General features: G+C 48.7%; 1 protein-coding gene across 1 annotated transcript in view; it reads right to left on the bottom strand.

Moving 5' to 3' along the window:
- Positions 1-2,980: 2,980 nt before the first annotated feature.
- The window catches only part of POLR2A (RNA polymerase II subunit A), a 28,025-nt gene continuing 13,886 nt past the window's right edge, over positions 2,981-17,119 (bottom strand). The window contains exons 9-29 of the mRNA XM_056114854.1: positions 16,507-16,631; positions 16,202-16,412; positions 14,575-14,784; positions 14,318-14,486; positions 13,884-13,978; positions 12,959-13,162; positions 12,129-12,351; positions 11,447-11,630; positions 10,879-11,050; positions 10,688-10,793; positions 10,390-10,595; positions 8,474-8,698; positions 7,926-8,172; positions 7,451-7,551; positions 6,372-6,476; positions 6,091-6,273; positions 5,491-5,694; positions 5,137-5,323; positions 4,932-5,045; positions 4,656-4,805; positions 2,981-4,572 (exon numbers count right to left, since the gene is read on the bottom strand). Of these exons, the coding sequence (XP_055970829.1) occupies positions 3,416-4,572; positions 4,656-4,805; positions 4,932-5,045; positions 5,137-5,323; positions 5,491-5,694; positions 6,091-6,273; positions 6,372-6,476; positions 7,451-7,551; positions 7,926-8,172; positions 8,474-8,698; positions 10,390-10,595; positions 10,688-10,793; positions 10,879-11,050; positions 11,447-11,630; positions 12,129-12,351; positions 12,959-13,162; positions 13,884-13,978; positions 14,318-14,486; positions 14,575-14,784; positions 16,202-16,412; positions 16,507-16,631 (4,578 nt within the window). The 3' untranslated portion in view covers positions 2,981-3,415. The remainder of the gene's footprint in view (positions 4,573-4,655; positions 4,806-4,931; positions 5,046-5,136; positions 5,324-5,490; positions 5,695-6,090; positions 6,274-6,371; positions 6,477-7,450; positions 7,552-7,925; positions 8,173-8,473; positions 8,699-10,389; positions 10,596-10,687; positions 10,794-10,878; positions 11,051-11,446; positions 11,631-12,128; positions 12,352-12,958; positions 13,163-13,883; positions 13,979-14,317; positions 14,487-14,574; positions 14,785-16,201; positions 16,413-16,506; positions 16,632-17,119) is intronic.

Here is a 17,119-nt window from a genome sequence, read left to right as displayed (position 1 = left end):
TTCTCTCCATTCTTATTGCAGACATTTTTTTTTCCTGCTGAACTTTTTCCTCTCCTGAAAGTGTCCAGCCTCCTCTGGGCTGGTGCCAGCACCAATTAGAGACTAATGAGGCCTCAGTTCCTCCACCTCCAAAGGGAGTTCAAGACTTCATTCTTTTGAGTTGGTGACAGAGTCACTTCTTTTCTTTGGATCATATCTTGGTTTTATATATCCCAAAATTCATCGCCTGGGGCAGCCACAAAATGCCAGAAACTAATGAAAAACTAATCTCTTAACACCTTCTTGCTTCACTGTCAAATTTCTTTTGAAATTTGAAAACCTAATGTATGTACTTCAAACAAGGCCTCAAAGTTCCCCTGTAGACAAAGTTCCAAGGTCAAAGAACAGTTCACAATCTAAAATTATAAAACCAACAAGCACAACATGACACCATCAAAGAAAGGAGCAAGTGGGGCTGGAAAGTATAGCAGGTAGGGCTCTTGCCTTGCACACAGCCAATCTGGGTTCGATCCCTGGCATCCCAGAGAGTCCCAAGTACTGCCAGGAGAAATTCCTGAGTGTAGAGCCAGAAGAGACCCCTGAGCATTGCCAGGTATTACCCCCAAACAAAACCAAAAAAAAAAAAAAAGGAAAAGGAAAAAAGTGTAGTGAACCTGCAGTTTCTCAATGTCATATATGGCAGACAGCCACAAAGTGCCAGAAACTAATGAAAAACTCATCTCTAACATTATATTTTACCAAATCTATGTGGTATTTCTGGGACCAGAGAGATAGTACAGTGAATAGGGCACTTGTCTTGCATGTTGCTGATCTGAGTTCAACCCTCAGTTTCCCATTTGGTCGCCCAAGTACCATCAAGAGGAATTCCTGAGCGCAGAGGCCGAAGTAAGACCTGAGCATCACTGGATGTAGCATCCCCCCACCAAAAAAGTTTATATTTCTTTCATTGTGGAATTTTTTTTTTTTTTGGGCTTCTTCGGTCATACCCTGCGATGCTCAGGGGTGACTCCTGGCTCTGCACTCAGGAATTACTCCTGGCGGTGCTGGGGGGACCATATGGGATGCTGGGAATCGAACCCGGGTCGGCTGTGTGCAAGGCAAATGCCCTACCCACTGTGTTATTGCTCCAGCCCCTTTACATTAATTTTTGGTTTGGGGGTTATACCTGATGCATGGGGTTTGTTTCCAGTGGTATTCAGGAACCTTGCAGGCCAGGATCAAACCCATGGTGCTCAGCTCTTTGGGCCATCGTCTTTTATTTTGGTTATTTTTTATTAATTTTGATTGTGAAGTATATATCTTGGGTTGAAGAGAGAGGGTTAAGTCCCCTAACTATAGGGTTGTCTCATTTTGAAAAAGGGAAAGAAGGGGCTGGAGCGATAGCACAACGGGCAGGGTGTTTGCCTTGCACAAGGCCAACCCGGGTTCGATTCCCAGCATCCCATATGGTCCCCTGAGCACCACCAGGAGTAACCCCTGTGCACTGCGAGGTGTGACCCAAAAAGAAAAAAAGATCTCATCCTGATGTCCCAGGCACTTCCGTAAGCACCTGCAAAACTTTTACCCATCAGGTTCCACATCCTGGTACCCGGTAAGCAATCAAGCACAGCACAGCAGCATTGTTACAGAAGCAAGAAAAAGTGGTTATAGCAGGAGCACATAGAGCAAACAGTCATCTTTAACATATCCCTTTAGGACCCTAGAACATTGTTCCTGTTTGCAGTCCGTGCTGGATTTCCCGGCCCTTGGGAGAAGTTCAGTGTACTTATGGAACGACATAGTTAAACCAGCTTAAAACTAAATTTCTAAAAAACTTCTTGTTCCTCCTTTTCAATCTCCCCTTTACAAGTAGGGTCCTACATAAAAGGTAAGACACTTTTGGTGGGAAGTGTTTGACCACCATTTGTCACAATAAGCTAGAAGGGAGGCATGTGGGCAGGAAGAAAACATGACTTCCCAGGAATTCAGAACTAAACCATTGGTTGACATGAAAGGCCTGAGAGAAAGCTCAGCAGGCTGGACACTTGTCTTATATGTAAGAGGCTGTGGTTCAATCGCTGGCCCCATGTATTTCCCCGAGAACTGCCAGGAGTCATTCCTGACTAACCCCTTAGCATTGCTTAAGGGGATAGTCAGGCTAATTTCAAAAAATTTAAAAATCAACTTGCAGAGGCTATAGAAAACAGATACTAATTAAAAAATGAAATGGCCAACTAAAAACACAATCTGCTCTAGCTTCAATTTTAGCTTTAGAGGGGGTAGTTTGGGTGGGTGCCACATGCTGTCCCTTGGAAGGCCTGTGCTGTCTCCGCACTGTACGGGACTCGGGAAACAGCTTAGCAGAGGCCCTGGACTTGATCCCCAACAAAGCAGGGCGGGGAGGGGGCAGAAGGGAAGGACTTGGAACGAGCACGTCTGCGTATGTCTAGGCCCCTAGTTTGATCTTAGTACGACATGCTCTCCCACCCAGTCTGCTCTGCTTGATGTAGCCCTGGCGGTCACTACTGGCCCGCCGTAGGGACTTTATCAGCCCCACACTTCTTGTGCAGTACTAGCTAGGGAGCTCCACGCCAACCACCCCCAAAATAAAGACTGGATAGTGCACGGGTTAAAATGGGTTAAGGCACTTGTCTTACGTATGTATGGCCTACCCCAGTGTGACTCCTGGCTAGAACGGTTCTATTCTAACATTGCTGTGATGCAGAACATGCCACAATCCCAGTACAGAGCAATGTCTGGTGGAGTAGCTATTCATTCAATGACCAAATGTCCCGTCTGCTCTTCTGCTGCCCAACAGAAACAAGTGAATGGCAGGGCTAGAGTGATAGTACAGTGAGGAGGGTGTTGGCCTTGCAGCTGCTCTGAGCTCCATGCTCTGTACCCCACGTCGTCCTTGAGCCCACCCGGAGTAATCCGTGAGTGCAGAGCTCCAGAGTTAGGCTTGCCTCCCAATTAAGGAATCAACATATGCATATTTGGTCAAAATTAGTAAACTTTATTTGAACTTCAAAAAATAAAATAACAGACAAAAGGCAGCATTAGCTTTGTTCTTCTCAAAGACCAGATGAAACAAACAAAAGCAGGAGCTACCTTAAGAAGTTAAAACATCTTTTACCCCCAAAATCAAGACACAGACAAAGGAGGAGACTCAATTTTGGGCCCGACCGTGGGTGAGAGGGGTAGGAAGGAGATCCCAAAGTCAGTTTCTGACAGAGCACAACTGGAAAACAAGGAAAGTCCTACTGGAAATGGGATCAGGACTTCAATGGGGAACTTTGTCACAAAGAACTATGTACAAGGGAGCTGGGCTGGGAGACTGTGCCCCAAGAAGGCGGAGAGCGCGGAGGCAAGAGGACTGCAATACCACTGAAGCTGCCCATCTCCCTAGCCAGCTGCTGCTGCCCCCTGCTCAGCCTCAATTCTCCTCATCACTGTCATCCGGGCTGATGGCCGGGCTGGTGAGACTGTAAGTGGGGCTGGTGGGCGAGTAGCCAGGTGAAGTGGGCGAGTAAGTAGAGCCTTTGGGGGAGGTGGGAGAATAGGTGGGGCTAGTAGGCGAGTACTTGGGTGAGGTGGGGGAGTAAGTGGGGCTAGTAGGCGAGTACTTGGGGGACGTCGGGGTGTAAACTGGAGAGGTTGGGGAGTATGTAGGAGAGGTTGGGGAGTATTTTGGGGTGGTGGGTGAGTAAGTGGGGCTGGTAGGAGAGTACTTGGGAGAAGTAGGAGAGTACTTTGGGCTGGTCGGTGAGTACTTGGGAGAAGTTGGGGTATATTCTGGTGAGCTGGGACTGTAGGAAGGACTGGTCGGAGTATATTTCGGTGAGGTAGGACTGTAGCTGGGAGAGCTGGGGCTGTAGCTGGGAGAGCTCGGGGTATAGGTGGGAGACTGAGGTGTGTATCGTGGGCTTGAAGGGGAGTAACTTGGTGAAGTGGGAGAGTAGCTTGGTGAGGTGGGCGAGTAGCTGGGAGAAGTTGGGCTGTAGTTCGGACTCGTTGGTGTATAGTTGGGACTTGTGGGCGAGTAGCTAGGTGATGTTGGACTATAGCTGGGAGATGTTGGGGTGTAATTGGGACTGGTTGGAGAATAGTTAGGACTCGTGGGTGAGTAACTTGGGGAAGTTGGCGAGTAGCTCGGTGATGTTGGTGAATAGCTCGGAGACGTTGGCGAGTAGCTTGGTGATGTTGGTGAATAGCTTGGAGAGGTTGGGGAATAGCTGGGAGAAGTTGGAGAGTAACTTGGAGAAGTTGGGGAGTAGCTGGGAGAAGTTGGAGAGTAGCTAGGTGATGTGGGCGAGTAGCTTGGAGAAGTTGGGGAGTAGCTGGGAGAAGTAGGAGAGTAACTTGGAGAAGTTGGGGAGTAGCTGGGAGAGGTCGGCGAGTAGCTGGGAGAGGTCGGTGAGTAGCTCGGAGATGTGGGGCTGTAGTTGGGGCTGGTTGGAGAATAGGATGGAGAAGTAGGGGAGTAAGAAGGTGAAGTAGGGGAGTACGAGGGACTCTGGGGTGTATAGCCCCCAGGTGAACGAGGTTCGTAGGCAGGTGACGTTGGTGAGTAGCTGGGAGACATTGCACCACCTGTGGGAAAGAATCAAAAGGAGTTAAGTGATGGAGAGACTCGTGTACAAGGTATGAATCTGGTCCACAGAGAGGGAGCTCACCTGGTGATGGGATGTACGGGCTTGAGGGCCCCGGGGAGCCTGGGGAGCCTGGGGTAGGAGACCAGGCAGGAGAATAGCCTGGACTGAAACCACTGGCATCTGAAGCAGCGCTGGGAGAGAAGCCAGCTGCGCCTGGGGTCATTCCACTTCCTGCAGAGAGCAACACGTGTTCAGGTAAGTGCCGGAACCCAATCTGACACCTTGTCCGGAGCCCCAGTGACTCAAATTCCAATGACTCTCCTTTCTGAGCCCTGCTCACAAACCTCACTCACTCACCTACACTGGGAGACCAGGAACAATAGGCTGGGGTTGCACCCTGGTTCCAGGGAGTCATGGCTGGAGAAATTCCTCCCATGGGACTGGGTGCTGAGCCAAAGAACATGCCAGTGGCTGCAAAGGGAACAATGACACATGAGGAACGGCACTTGAGGACTGAGCCTCCTCCCACCCTGCAGAGCCGACCAAGGCCCCTCATACTCACGTCCAGCAGCGCCCAAGCCAGGGATATTCGTGGGGATTTCCATGCCATACTTGCACTTCTCGGCATCAAGCAGGAGGTCAAAACAGCCAGTGCCAGCTGGAGCTAGCTGGCCCAGCATGATATTCTCAGACACTCCCTTCATGGGGTCACTCTCCCCGTGCGCGGCAGCTTCCATAAGCACATCCACCTGAATAACCAGAGAGCAAGATCGGCCCTCTAAACACAGTGCTCCAGCATGGTTTCCCTCAATCACCCACCCACAAGGGAAGGAAGCACCAAACCAATGTCCGAAAAAATTGACTCTGGCAATGCCTCTGCTTCTTTTCTCTCCTTCCACCCAAGTGATGCTATTACCGTTTCCTCAAAGGAGCATTTCATGAGCGGGCCAGTGTCCTGTCGGTTAACTCCATGTCTGGTGATGGCCATCAAGTGGCCTCGACAGGTCATGGTATCACACAAGAGCGCCAAATGTCGGTAATTGACGTAGGAACCGTCAAAGGAGATGACATGGTACAGCTCCCGCTCCAGTGCCTTTCGCACAGCTTCAATGCCCAGCACCTGGCATGGGAGTAAGGGATAAAGGGTCACCTCCCAGTTTCCACCACCACCATCCAGATCCACAGAGGACAGCCAGGTGCCACTGAAGCCCAGAATTAAAAGGAGATTCAGGCATAAAAAAATCTGGCAGAAAGCAAGGACAGGGGATAAGGTGCTTGCCATGCATGCAGCCAAGCACAGTTCAATCCCCGGCACCACACACAGTCCTCTGGGTCCTCCAAACACCGCCAGGAGCAGCACCGGGCGTGGCCCCAAAGCTAAAATTAACATCTGGCCAATGAATACCTGAGTGGATAGTTCAGAATGCACCTGGGATCAAGAGTGTTCAGGGATCAGGGTGCTGGGCTCAAGCAAGAGGGATGCAGGGAAGAGGACAGTGGGGACTTGGGTGCACACCGTGAATATCTCCACAATGTCATTGGATGTGGTGCGAACGGGGTCCACATCCTTCTCACTCAGCACCCGCATCAGGCTCACACCATCCGTCTCCAGGATCCACTCCTGCAGGGCCTTGAACTCCCCATCCTCTGTGATGATGATCTTCTTCTTGTTGTCTGTTTGTGGCAAGTGCATGTACACCTGAGAGGGAAGAGAGTACATGCATAAGTGGGCTACACGGGGGGAGAGGGAGGATGAACTAGTGTGGGTGTGGGTGTGGAAGGGAAAGGGTGGCTGACCTTACTGATCTGCTCAATGCCCTGCAGGGTCATATCTGTCAGCATGTTGGACTCAATGCAGCGCAAGAAAACATCATCATCCATCTTGTCCACCACTTCTTCCTCCTGCCAACATCAGTAAAGTGAACCTTCTTAGAACCTGATGACGCTTTTTACCCCTTTTCTCTCTTTTTTTCTTGTCTTTCCCAGATGCTGAGGGGTTATACCTAGCCTCAATGCTCCTTGAGAGCTACCTCTGGGCCCCAGAATCTGCCTTTTCCCTTGTTCTCATTTAGGTCCCCAGACTCCACCCTCTTGAGTACCAGTGTGATTTACTTTTGGTGGGGGGGTGAAGGTGAGAGGAGGGAGAGGGAGAGAGAGTGGATATGAGGCTTGGGAGACTCCAGATGTCCTCACGGATGAATCTGGCTCCTGCTCAAGGATCATTCCTGCTGGTGCTCAGGGGAACATATGTAGTGCCAGGGATCAAACTGGGGCCAGCCACATGTAAGTCACGTACTTAACCACAGTACTCTCTCTCCAGCTCCCTAAACAACTTAATTTTTAGAAGACAAGCTCAACAATGGATAACTGGTACAATATTTTGTTCAGTCTTGTACCCACTGTCGCCTAAGTTCCTTAGGACATAGGAACTCCTACTAAATAATCTTCCCAAATTCTGCCCCTTGCAGGAGGATTAGAGAACCAAGTGACAGAGCTATAAGGTTATACACGAATGTTAATTTGCTTTATCTATTACGTATAGCTATTACTTCAGATTTCCAAAGATTTCTACTGTTTACCTGTCTTGAAAATCAATGTATGGTAAGACCAGCACCTCAACAATGTTTTCATTTTAACTCTTTTGGTCATGAACAGAATTTTGTTTTTGGGCCACACCAGGGGTTACTCCTGCTTCGCATTCAAGAATTACTCCTGGCAGTGCTTGGGGGACCATATGGGATGCTGGGGACTGAACCCAGGTCGGCTATGTGTAAGGCAAACACCCTACCCACCGTACTACGGCTCTGCCCCCTCATGAATTTAATGACTTAATGATTTTCTATATCTGACTTAATTTCTTGTTGGGTCCCCTTTACCTCTTGCATCTTGTTTTCATCACTATTCATGATGCGAATTCGGAGAACCAATTTCTCTGCATTGTCGTCATTAAAGATACAATTCAAATCATCACCAAAACCTGGTAGAGAGGAAGCATGAGAAAGCTTACACCTATGGTAATGGTTCTTTAGCCACTGGTCCAAGGACTGGTGTTGGAAGAGGTGCCACCAGTCCTCGCATATGAAAAGGTTAAAAACTCCCACCAATATTCCCTGCACCTCTCTCTCCTTATAGGGTGCTCTTTTGGATTCCCCCTTCTCATGGAATTCTTTCTATGAAGTGGGAAAGGAAACACTGAGAAGAAAAAAGAAATGGGAGGATGACTGGAGAGATGCAATGAAGGTGAACTAGAACAAGGACGAGGGTGAGGGTGGGCTGCCCACAGGGCACTAGGTTACAGTTCAGACAGGGGGCCCAGGGCTTCTAAGCAAGATCTGCCACCCTCAGCCTCACCAGCATTGATCTTTTCAGCAATCTGCTCCATGGTCAACTTCCGGTCAGTCATGTGCTTCCGGTCCAGCTCCACCCGCAAAAGCCAAGGCGAGATTCGAGCCACATCAAAGTCAGGCATCTCATAGTAGACATTCACCCATTCCTGATCCTCTGCGACCACTGTGCTCTGGGGGTTAGGGTCATAGTAGATGGCTGTGTTGGCAGTCACCTTCCTCAATGTAGTATGTTCCAGACGGCAGAGAATGTCCTATGGAGAAAGGAATCTTATAACACAAGCAAGGGGGTGGGCTTCAAAGATCTCCTGGAAACTCCTGTACAAGGATCCAAATTTATTTTTTGTTTTGGGGCTATTCCTAATGCTAACTGGGGACGACAACTGGCTTGGTGCTTAGTAGCAGTTCTGGGCAGTGCTAGAGGGACTATGACATGAATCCAATCCACTGCGCAATAACTGGCCTAGAATCTTAAGTTCTTACTCAAAGGAAGAAGTTTCCTTTCCTTTTCCTTTCCCTCCTATCACCCCAAGAACCCAATCACCCAATCTGTACCTTGGCTCTCTCAGCATCTCGAGCAGACTGGCCCAGCAGAAAGACAGTAAGGGAGGGGGTCTTCGGTTTCTTAGAAATATTAATGAGCTCCTTAAGCCGGGGCACTCCCAGCGTCACATTCTTGGCAGACACACCAGCATAGTGGAAGGTGTTCAGGGTCATCTGGGTGGCAGGTTCTCCAAGGGACTGTGCAGCCAGAGCTCCCACCATTTCCCCAGGGTGGGCCTATGGAATAAAAGCCAGCATCAGAAAAAGCCAAGCTGGGGCCAGAGACAGCACAGCAGTACCATTCTTGCCTTGCACGTGGCCAACCTGGGTTCGATCCCCAGCAACCCCTCTGATCTTCCACGAGTAAATCCTGAGTTAGAGTCAAGTAGCAACAACTGAACATCGCCAGGTGTGGCCCCCAAATCCAAAAATAAATGTGTGTCAAAGCTACAGGTTAATAATTTATTTCATAATAGTTTCACAAAAAGCATCTTCCCAAAGCATTATTTCTTATTGCTTTTAGGTTTGGGGGCCACACTCTGTGATGCTAAGAGGCTATTCCTAACTCTGCTCAGGGGTTCACTCCTGGTGGTGCTGGGAACCACTGGGTGCTAGCGAATCTAACCAGGGTAGGCGAGATGCATGGAAAACACCTTAGTACCTGTATAATCTTCCCGGCCCTACAAAGTATACACTGAAGTATACTATCTTTCCAGCTCTCCAAGCATTATTTCGACACACAACTCCATACTACAAAACTTAACTTTTTATTTGGAATCCTATGGTATGTGGCCTTTCAAACTGATTCCTTTCACTTAAAATATATCAAGGTTCATAACTGTCTTTTGCTTTGTTGTCACTTCCCTTCTTTGTACAGACTGATGGTTCATTACTTTTTAATCATTGAATAGACCCTTGTATGCATAACTGTTTATTCATCCATCAATAAATGGACACAAATCATTTTCACTGTTTAGCTATTGTAAATAATGCTGCTGTGAAAACGAGTGCAGGATTTCTGTGTGGTGTGAGGTGCTCAGGCAACTATCTGGTACCAAGGATAAGCACTCAAGGTCTTGGACACACAAAATATGCACTCCACTCCCCACTGAGAGCTCTCTCCCAAGCCCCAGAAATATCTAATTTTGATGAAATAAGATTCATTTATTTTTGTGCCATACCAAAGAGCCCACTCCCTAATTCAATGTTACGAAGAGTTACCTGTGTTTTCTTCTGTTAAAAAATTGTACAATTTTGGTTTGGTTTTTGGTGGGGTAGGAGGAGATGCTCCTGGAAGTGCTCATGTGGGAAAAGCAATCAAACTGGAGTTGGTCCCATGCAAGGTAAGCCACTTAATCTCTGAACTAGCTCTCCAGCCCCATAACAGGCTTTTATTTATTTATTGATTTTTTTGCTTTTTGGGTCACACCCGGCGGTGCTCAGGGGTTACTCCTGGCTTTGCATTCAGGAATCACTCCTGGCAGTGCCTGGGGGACCATATGGGATGCTGGGAATCGAACCCGGGTCGGCTGCGTGCAAGGCAAAACGCCCTACCTGCTGTGCTATTGCTCCAGCCCCCCATAACAGGCATTTTAAGAAAATAAAGAACAAAAGAACACAAAAAGAAAGGAGGAAGGAAGGAATTACAGGCGGATGGACACTCGAATTTCACACCCCATCCAGGCCACTAATTTCCTGTGTCACTGTCATAGAACAGTCACATCATTTCATTAAGGCCACACTTTTTTATTTGTAACGTAGATTAACAACCCCTCTATCGTGGGTCCTAAGAAAACCCCCAAACACACAGTTGGTACACAGCCTCTGATGAGAGATACTGCAAGACGGCTGTGGACAGAGGTAGGCTGCTGTCAGTGCCTAGAGAAGTAACAGGAAATAAACTGAAGTGAGCAGCACAATATACTCACAATGGCTTGGTTGAACTTGGACTCGATCTCACCCAGCAGCCAGTCGAAGGCCTCTCCACTGAGCCGAAACTCCTCAGCCATACGGCGGGAGCATAGTGTGGACCGCAGGTGGATGTTGAAGAGAAGTGTAGCATTCTCCTGCGCCTGCCGGCTCAGCGGGTCATCCCCATTCACAATCACCAGCTTCTTGCTCAATTCTTTGACTCCTACGAGCCGGAGGGGTGAAGAAATTGAAACACCATGGCCCAACAAACTACGATCCCCATCCTGACCCTGATGCCTCGAAGCAAGCGCACACCTTCTACCACCTTGATGGGATGCAGGTCAGAGGGGAGGCGAGGGTTGATGTGAAAGATTTTCTGAGCATTCCAGATCATGCGCAGCAGGTTACAGGGGAGGACGACCTAGGAAAGAGGGAAGGCAGGATCACCAGCCTGGCCACACCAGCAGCAGCAGCCTTCTCCAGCCCAGCCACCCCCCTGCACACACCTTGCTGTCACCAGTTGGGAAGATGACCCTGAGCACCTCCCGATCCTCGCGCATCCGTTCAAATTCTCTTTCCAGCTCATTCTGAATGTGTGCATTGCTCAGCACATCCTTCACCAGATCCTCCTGCAGAGTGCGGCGGAGGGCTCTCTCGTTAGTGTAATCAAAGCGGAACCTGCGGATGAAACGGATGGAATCAAATGGCAAGTTATGGAGCCTGATTCCCCCAAGAATGGGTCTCGACACACCCCAAGGCACGAAGCCCTCGGGGAGGGGACTGTGGAGGCAAGAATCCTAGCAGGGAAGTGTTCAGGGAGGCCCAATGAGCTTCAGTAAGCTTGCACCAGCTGGGCTGCTCTACGACACCACCAGGAACAAAGTTGGGGTGGAATCCTCCATTTCCCACAGTGCAGAGGCTTCAGAGTGATGGAGAAAGAGCTTCAAAAGGCACGGTCCATTGCAAGACAGCATCCCAGACTGTCTTGGGTGAAAGGGTGGAAGACGGGGGTAGGACTCTAACTATTGGGCCCTGACCCCAGGTATGAGAACCTTCCACTTTCCACTTGCTCACTTTTTCTCAAAAGCCTTATTGGAAGGCTTCAGGGTAGCCAGATTCTGGAACTCAACGCTCTCGCCTGCCAGTCCATCCTCGCCATAGCGTAGCTGTACCACCTGGTTGATGGAGTTGCGCACTGTTGCATCATACTTCACCATCACAGACTCCATGGATTTGATCAATCGCCGCTGGATGTAACCTGGGGAAGGTAATCAGCAGTGGGACCCATGGCCAGAAGAGGAGACAATGACCAAATAATTCTCCCTATCTTAGGATAAGCCCCACGGGTCGCTCAGGAACCCAATCTTGGTCCTCAGCAGAATCAGCAACTAGCTTCTTCATTCTCATCGAGGCCTTTCAATGACAGCCATGTTCATCTCCAGATGAACGAGGGCCCAGCAAAGTCTCAGAACAAGGTCATTCACCTAACTCTTAAATTATCAGTCTCCTACTTTCCACTTAAAGTCAAATTTACAGCCCTCAATCCCAGGATGTGTCTCAGCAGATCACAGTCCTCAAACCTATAAGGTTCTGGTTTAATCCTGAATTCACGAACACAAAATTACCCAGAAATCTCAAGTATCTGAGCCCCCCTGCCTCCCATCCCCATTATCTCCCAGGGCTTCTTAGCCTGAATAACTCCCCAGTACCAGGCTTTATGGTCATTTTGTAATGACCTTGAATTTGAAGGCCTCACCAGTCTCAGCAGTCTTGACAGCTGTGTCAATGAGCCCCTCACGACCCCCCATGGCATGGAAGAAGAACTCAGTGGGTGTGAGGCCAGCCAAGTAAGAGTTTTCCACAAAGCCACGGCTCTCAGGCCCATAATCATCTTTAATAAAATGGGGCAGAGTCCTGTGCTTGAATCCAAATGGGATCCGCTTGCCCTCCACGTTCTGCTGCCCGACAACAGCAATGACCTGGGAAAGTGAAAAATGTGGTATACTTAACACTCTGTATTAAGAGTTCCTGGGGCTGGAGTGACAGCACAGCGGGTAGGGCATTTGCCTTGCACGCGGCTGACTCGAAGTTCCCAGCAACCCATATGGTTCCCCAAGCACCGCCAGGAGTAATTCCTGAGTGCAGAGCCAGGAGGAACCCCCTGAGCATCGCCGGGTGTGACCCAAAAAGCCCCCCCACCCCCCAAAAAAGATTAAGAGTTCCTATATTTTTCTCTGGAGAATCGCGCATTCCCCTCAAAATCAGTATTTTCCCTCAATGAAACTACTTTACTTAGACCCAAGAGATAGTTCAACAGGCAAGACCATATATTTTGATGCAAACTTCTTGAGTTCAATCCCTGGCACTGTGTATTTCTCAGGGCATTGCCAAGCACTGAGTCCATAAGGACCAGAAGGCATAGCCCCCCCCAAAAAATAAAAAAGATTTTACTTCAAAAGGGAAAAGAAAAAGGTGCCAGTATTTTATGCCCAACTGCCACCCATCTGTGTACCCTGCCACAACCTCTACCTCCACCCTTCCCTCCCAACCTGGAGGCCGCACATCTGAAAAGACAAGGCTCCACACCTGAGAGATGTTGATCTTGGAACCTTTGGCGCCAGATACCACCATAGATTTAAAGTTGTTGTACTCAGACAGGGATTTCTGGGCAGAGGAACCAGTCTTGTCTCGAGCATCGTTGAGAATGCGATTCACCTGATTCTCAAAAGTCTGCCGCAGAGTGTTCCCTGGGGTCGGCTCCAGCTCATTGTTATGCGCCTTCTCAATGACCTAGGTACACCAGAGATACAGATTTCAATGAAACGTCCTTTTTCTGTTGTCCTTCCTTTTATATTCCCTTGGGTTTTACTGAGTCTGAGATTAGCTCAGGATCAGACTTAGTAATAAACTGCATATCTTACATCGCATGAGACCTGGGGAGGGGGGCAGGAGGAGAAGAGGGAGAGAAAGGGTGAGGAAGCAAGAGGAGAGAGAGAGAGGAGAGGAGAGAAAAAGGGGGGGAAGGGAGGGAAGGAAGGAGGGGTGGGAGAGACAGAGACAGACAGACAGACAGATCCCATTCAGAATAGCACAGCAGATGGCCTACACTGGGTTCTATCCCCAGCACCCCATGTGGTCCACCAAGTTCCACCAGGAATGATCCCCGATGGGTTGGAGCAATAGCACAGAGGGGAGGGCGTTTGCCTTGCATACAGCCGACCTGGGTTCAATTTCCAGCATCCCATGTGGTCCCCTGAGCACCACCAGGAGTAATTCCTGAGTGCAGAGCCAGGAGTAACCCCTGAGCATTGCTGGATGTGGCCCAAAAAGAAAAAAAAAATTCTCTTTGGGCTGGGGGAATGATCCCTGAGCACGTAGCCAGGAGTCAGCTCTGAGCTCTGCTGGGTGTGCTACCCTCCCTCCCACTCCCCAAAAAAAGAAAGAGGGAGAGAGGAGAGAAAGAAGAAAAGTCCTAGAAAAATCATTCAATTTTTCCCATTTCCCCTCTCACCTCTATTACATCCTGTTTGGCCTTCTTAATAGTGTTCTGAATGTCCTGGTAAGTCTTAGAATCAGCAATAGAGTCCCCAATACCAATGGTATGACCTAGAGATAATGAAAAGTAAATTTATCTCTTTGAACATCCAAGAAACAAAAGATAAAATCACAATCAAGTGAGCTAATGAGGCCCAACAGATAGTACAGCCGGTATGGCCACGCAGCTTACGAGAATTCGATACCTGGCACCCCATATCATACCCCAAGCCTGCCAGGAGTGATCCCTAAGTGCAGAGCTAGGTGTAAGCCTTGAGCACTGCTCGGTGTAGACCAAAAACTAAACCCAAAACAAACAAACAAACAAACAAAAAGAACACGGAATTGAAAAAGGGATGGAAGAGCAGTAAATGGGACTTAGAAAGGATCTGGCAGAACCCCTATACTTACCTTCGATGAGGAGCCAGTTGTTAATGACAGTTTGAATGTTAGAGTAGAAGAGGCGAGTGATGTCATGACCCATCTCCAGGTAGGAGATGTGGACCAGGGAGCCAGCTGATGTGCCCAGAGACTTTTTACACAGGATGCCCATGATCAACTCTCCATTCTCCACTACCACCTGCAGACAAAGGTCCAGTTAAGGCCCCTGGCAGTTCAGGTTCCCCTATTCAAATGCTATTCCCCCAGTTCCAAAACCCGAGACCTACTTTGGTGTCCCCAGGAGATATGTGTTTGTAAGGGCCACTGTCCTCATCATCAGGATGGGTGCTGTGGGTGCGGATACAGTTGATGTGGCCCGGTATGATGAGGGAGAAGATCTGTTTGCCCGTCCATAAGGGTCGAGGTTTCAGGATGGCTGGTTGTGGGACCTTCCCATCCCATGTGGACAGGAACATTAGGAGGTTCATCACTTCACCCTGTTGAGAATTAGAATCTGCAAATCTCATCTCCTGGAAAGGGGAGGGCTGACCTACAAGATGATGCCAGGAAAAGCAGCTACCAACTTTTTTTTTTTTGGGGGGGGGGTGGCGGACCACACCCAGTGGTGCTCATGGGTTGCTCCTAGCTCTGCACTCAGGAATTACTCCTGGCGGAGCTTAGGGGACCATATAGGATGCTGGGGTTCAAACCTGGGCCCATCATTTGCAAGGCAAATGTCCCATCCACTGTACTATCGCTCTGGCCCTGCCTACACCTATCAGCTTATAAATTTTTTACAAAGTCATGGTGCAGAGGCTGGAGCAATAGCACAGAGGCTAGGGCACTTGCCTTGCATGTGGTTCAATAGGGTTTGATCCCAGGCACCGCCTACAGGTTCCCCACCACCAGCCCACCAGGCGTAAGCCCTGAGCACTGTCAGGTGTGACCCCGACAAAAACAAACAATACTAAAGTTATGCTGCAGCCAGATAGCTCAGAAAGCTGGAGTGCATGCTTTGCACGCAGGAAGTTCAGGTCGCTTCCAACACCGCAGGCTCTCTGAGCACTACCAGGTGTGGCCAACTGGAAAACCACAAAGCAAATCAAACCAAAATTCACTGTCATAGTTAAGAAAACTTAGTTTTCATCAGAAAAAGAGATTTTTGAAGGAGGATTACTCCATAGCTTAGTGGCCAGTCGGGCATTCTAGAGGAAAGGGCAGCTCAGATAGAGAAGGGAGCACCAAATAAAGGGTGTTTGGAGGATCCTCCCAGGAGGGGAGATGCATGTCGAAAGTAGACTATGGACTGAACGTGTTTGCCACTCAAAGCCTCTTTTGCAGACCACAACACCCAAAAGGAGAGCGAGAACACAGGGGATTGCCCTGCCACAGAGGCAGGGGGGATGGGGGATGGGGGTGGGGGGGATATTATCCATGGTGGTGGAAAATGGGCACTGATGGAGGGATGGGTATCTGATCATTGTATAATCAAACCCAAGCACAAAAAATGTAAATCTACAACTGTACCTCATGGTGTTTCACTAATAAAAAAAATTTAAAAAAAAAGAGATTTTTGAGTTTGTACAATCTTCCAAGTTATGCTCACTCTTCAAGCTCACGCTCTTCCTTGAACACGTCTCACTTGCTTATCTCAACATTTCTTTGCTGGCCTTTTCCACTCTGAAAAAGCCCATGTTCTCTCTTGAACAGTATTCCTCTTTCACTCTAAACATCCCAAAGAGAATTCTGTTCACTAAAAAGTACCTTACATCATAGACAACCACCACCAAGAGTCTTTCAAATTACCTTATCTAAATCACTTTTAAGAATTAGGAAATAACATGCAGGTATGAAATGAGACAAAACTGTGACAGGTCACTCCCTGCTCTCTGCTTCGTGTCTAGAAGTGCGTACCCGCTCCAGGAAGACGTCTCTCTTGGTGAATTTGCGCACTGCGGTGAGTGTGTCCTGCACGATGCCCATGACGGGGCGGTTGCTTTGGGGAGTGACGATCATGCGCGGGACCATGGCAAGTTCCTGGATCTCTGCCCGAGTCTCCAGAGACTGAGGCAGATGCAAATTCATTTCGTCTCCATCAAAATCAGCATTGTATGGAGTCGTCACACTGTAGTGAGAGCAAAAGCAGCCAGGAGAATGCCTTTTAAGAAAGTTCTGGGAACTGCCGGTCCCAGCACCTTCTTCCCTCCATCCAGACTGACCTCAGGTTCAAACGAAAAGTAGACCATGGTAAGATGCGAACCCGATGGCCCATCATGGACATTTTGTGCAAAGTTGGCTGCCGATTAAAGATAACAATGTCCCCGTCGCACATATGTCGTTCCACCTAAGGGAGTGAAGTGTGCAGAGTCTCAGTGATAGGGCAGAGGAACGAGTACATACAAAACATCTCACACATGAAAAAAGATGACCTTATAAGGTTATTTTATTCGAAACATTTGCTAATCATCCCCTCTTTTGAGCCAGTCCCAAGGCTAAATACCAAGTTACGATTAAAACAGCACCCACAAACGTCCAAGATCTCAGTTCATGGAGAAAAATCAAGAAGCTGAATATGAAATGCTGTTCTCCGCTCACCCCTGGATCCCTCTTGCCCCTGGGTTACGTAATTGTGCCCTAAATGCCAATGTCTGGCAGGTAAAAGCACATCTAGGACAGTAAGGATAGGACGTGGCTCACAGGGGTCACTGGAACACACTTTCAATCCTCAGCACCACTGAGAGCAAACATCGAACCAAGGATCACTCAATGGCACTAGGACTCCCTGAGCACTGGCTGGGGATCCCCTTTTAGTCACCCAAGAAAACAGTCCTT

Source organism: Sorex fumeus, unplaced genomic scaffold (genome assembly GCF_029834395.1).
Source record: "Sorex fumeus unplaced genomic scaffold, SorFum_2.1 ptg000028l, whole genome shotgun sequence".
Taxonomy (NCBI): domain Eukaryota; kingdom Metazoa; phylum Chordata; class Mammalia; order Eulipotyphla; family Soricidae; genus Sorex; species Sorex fumeus.
The sequence above is the reverse complement of the archived record's forward strand: the minus strand, read 5'-3'. Positions and strand labels throughout refer to the sequence as shown.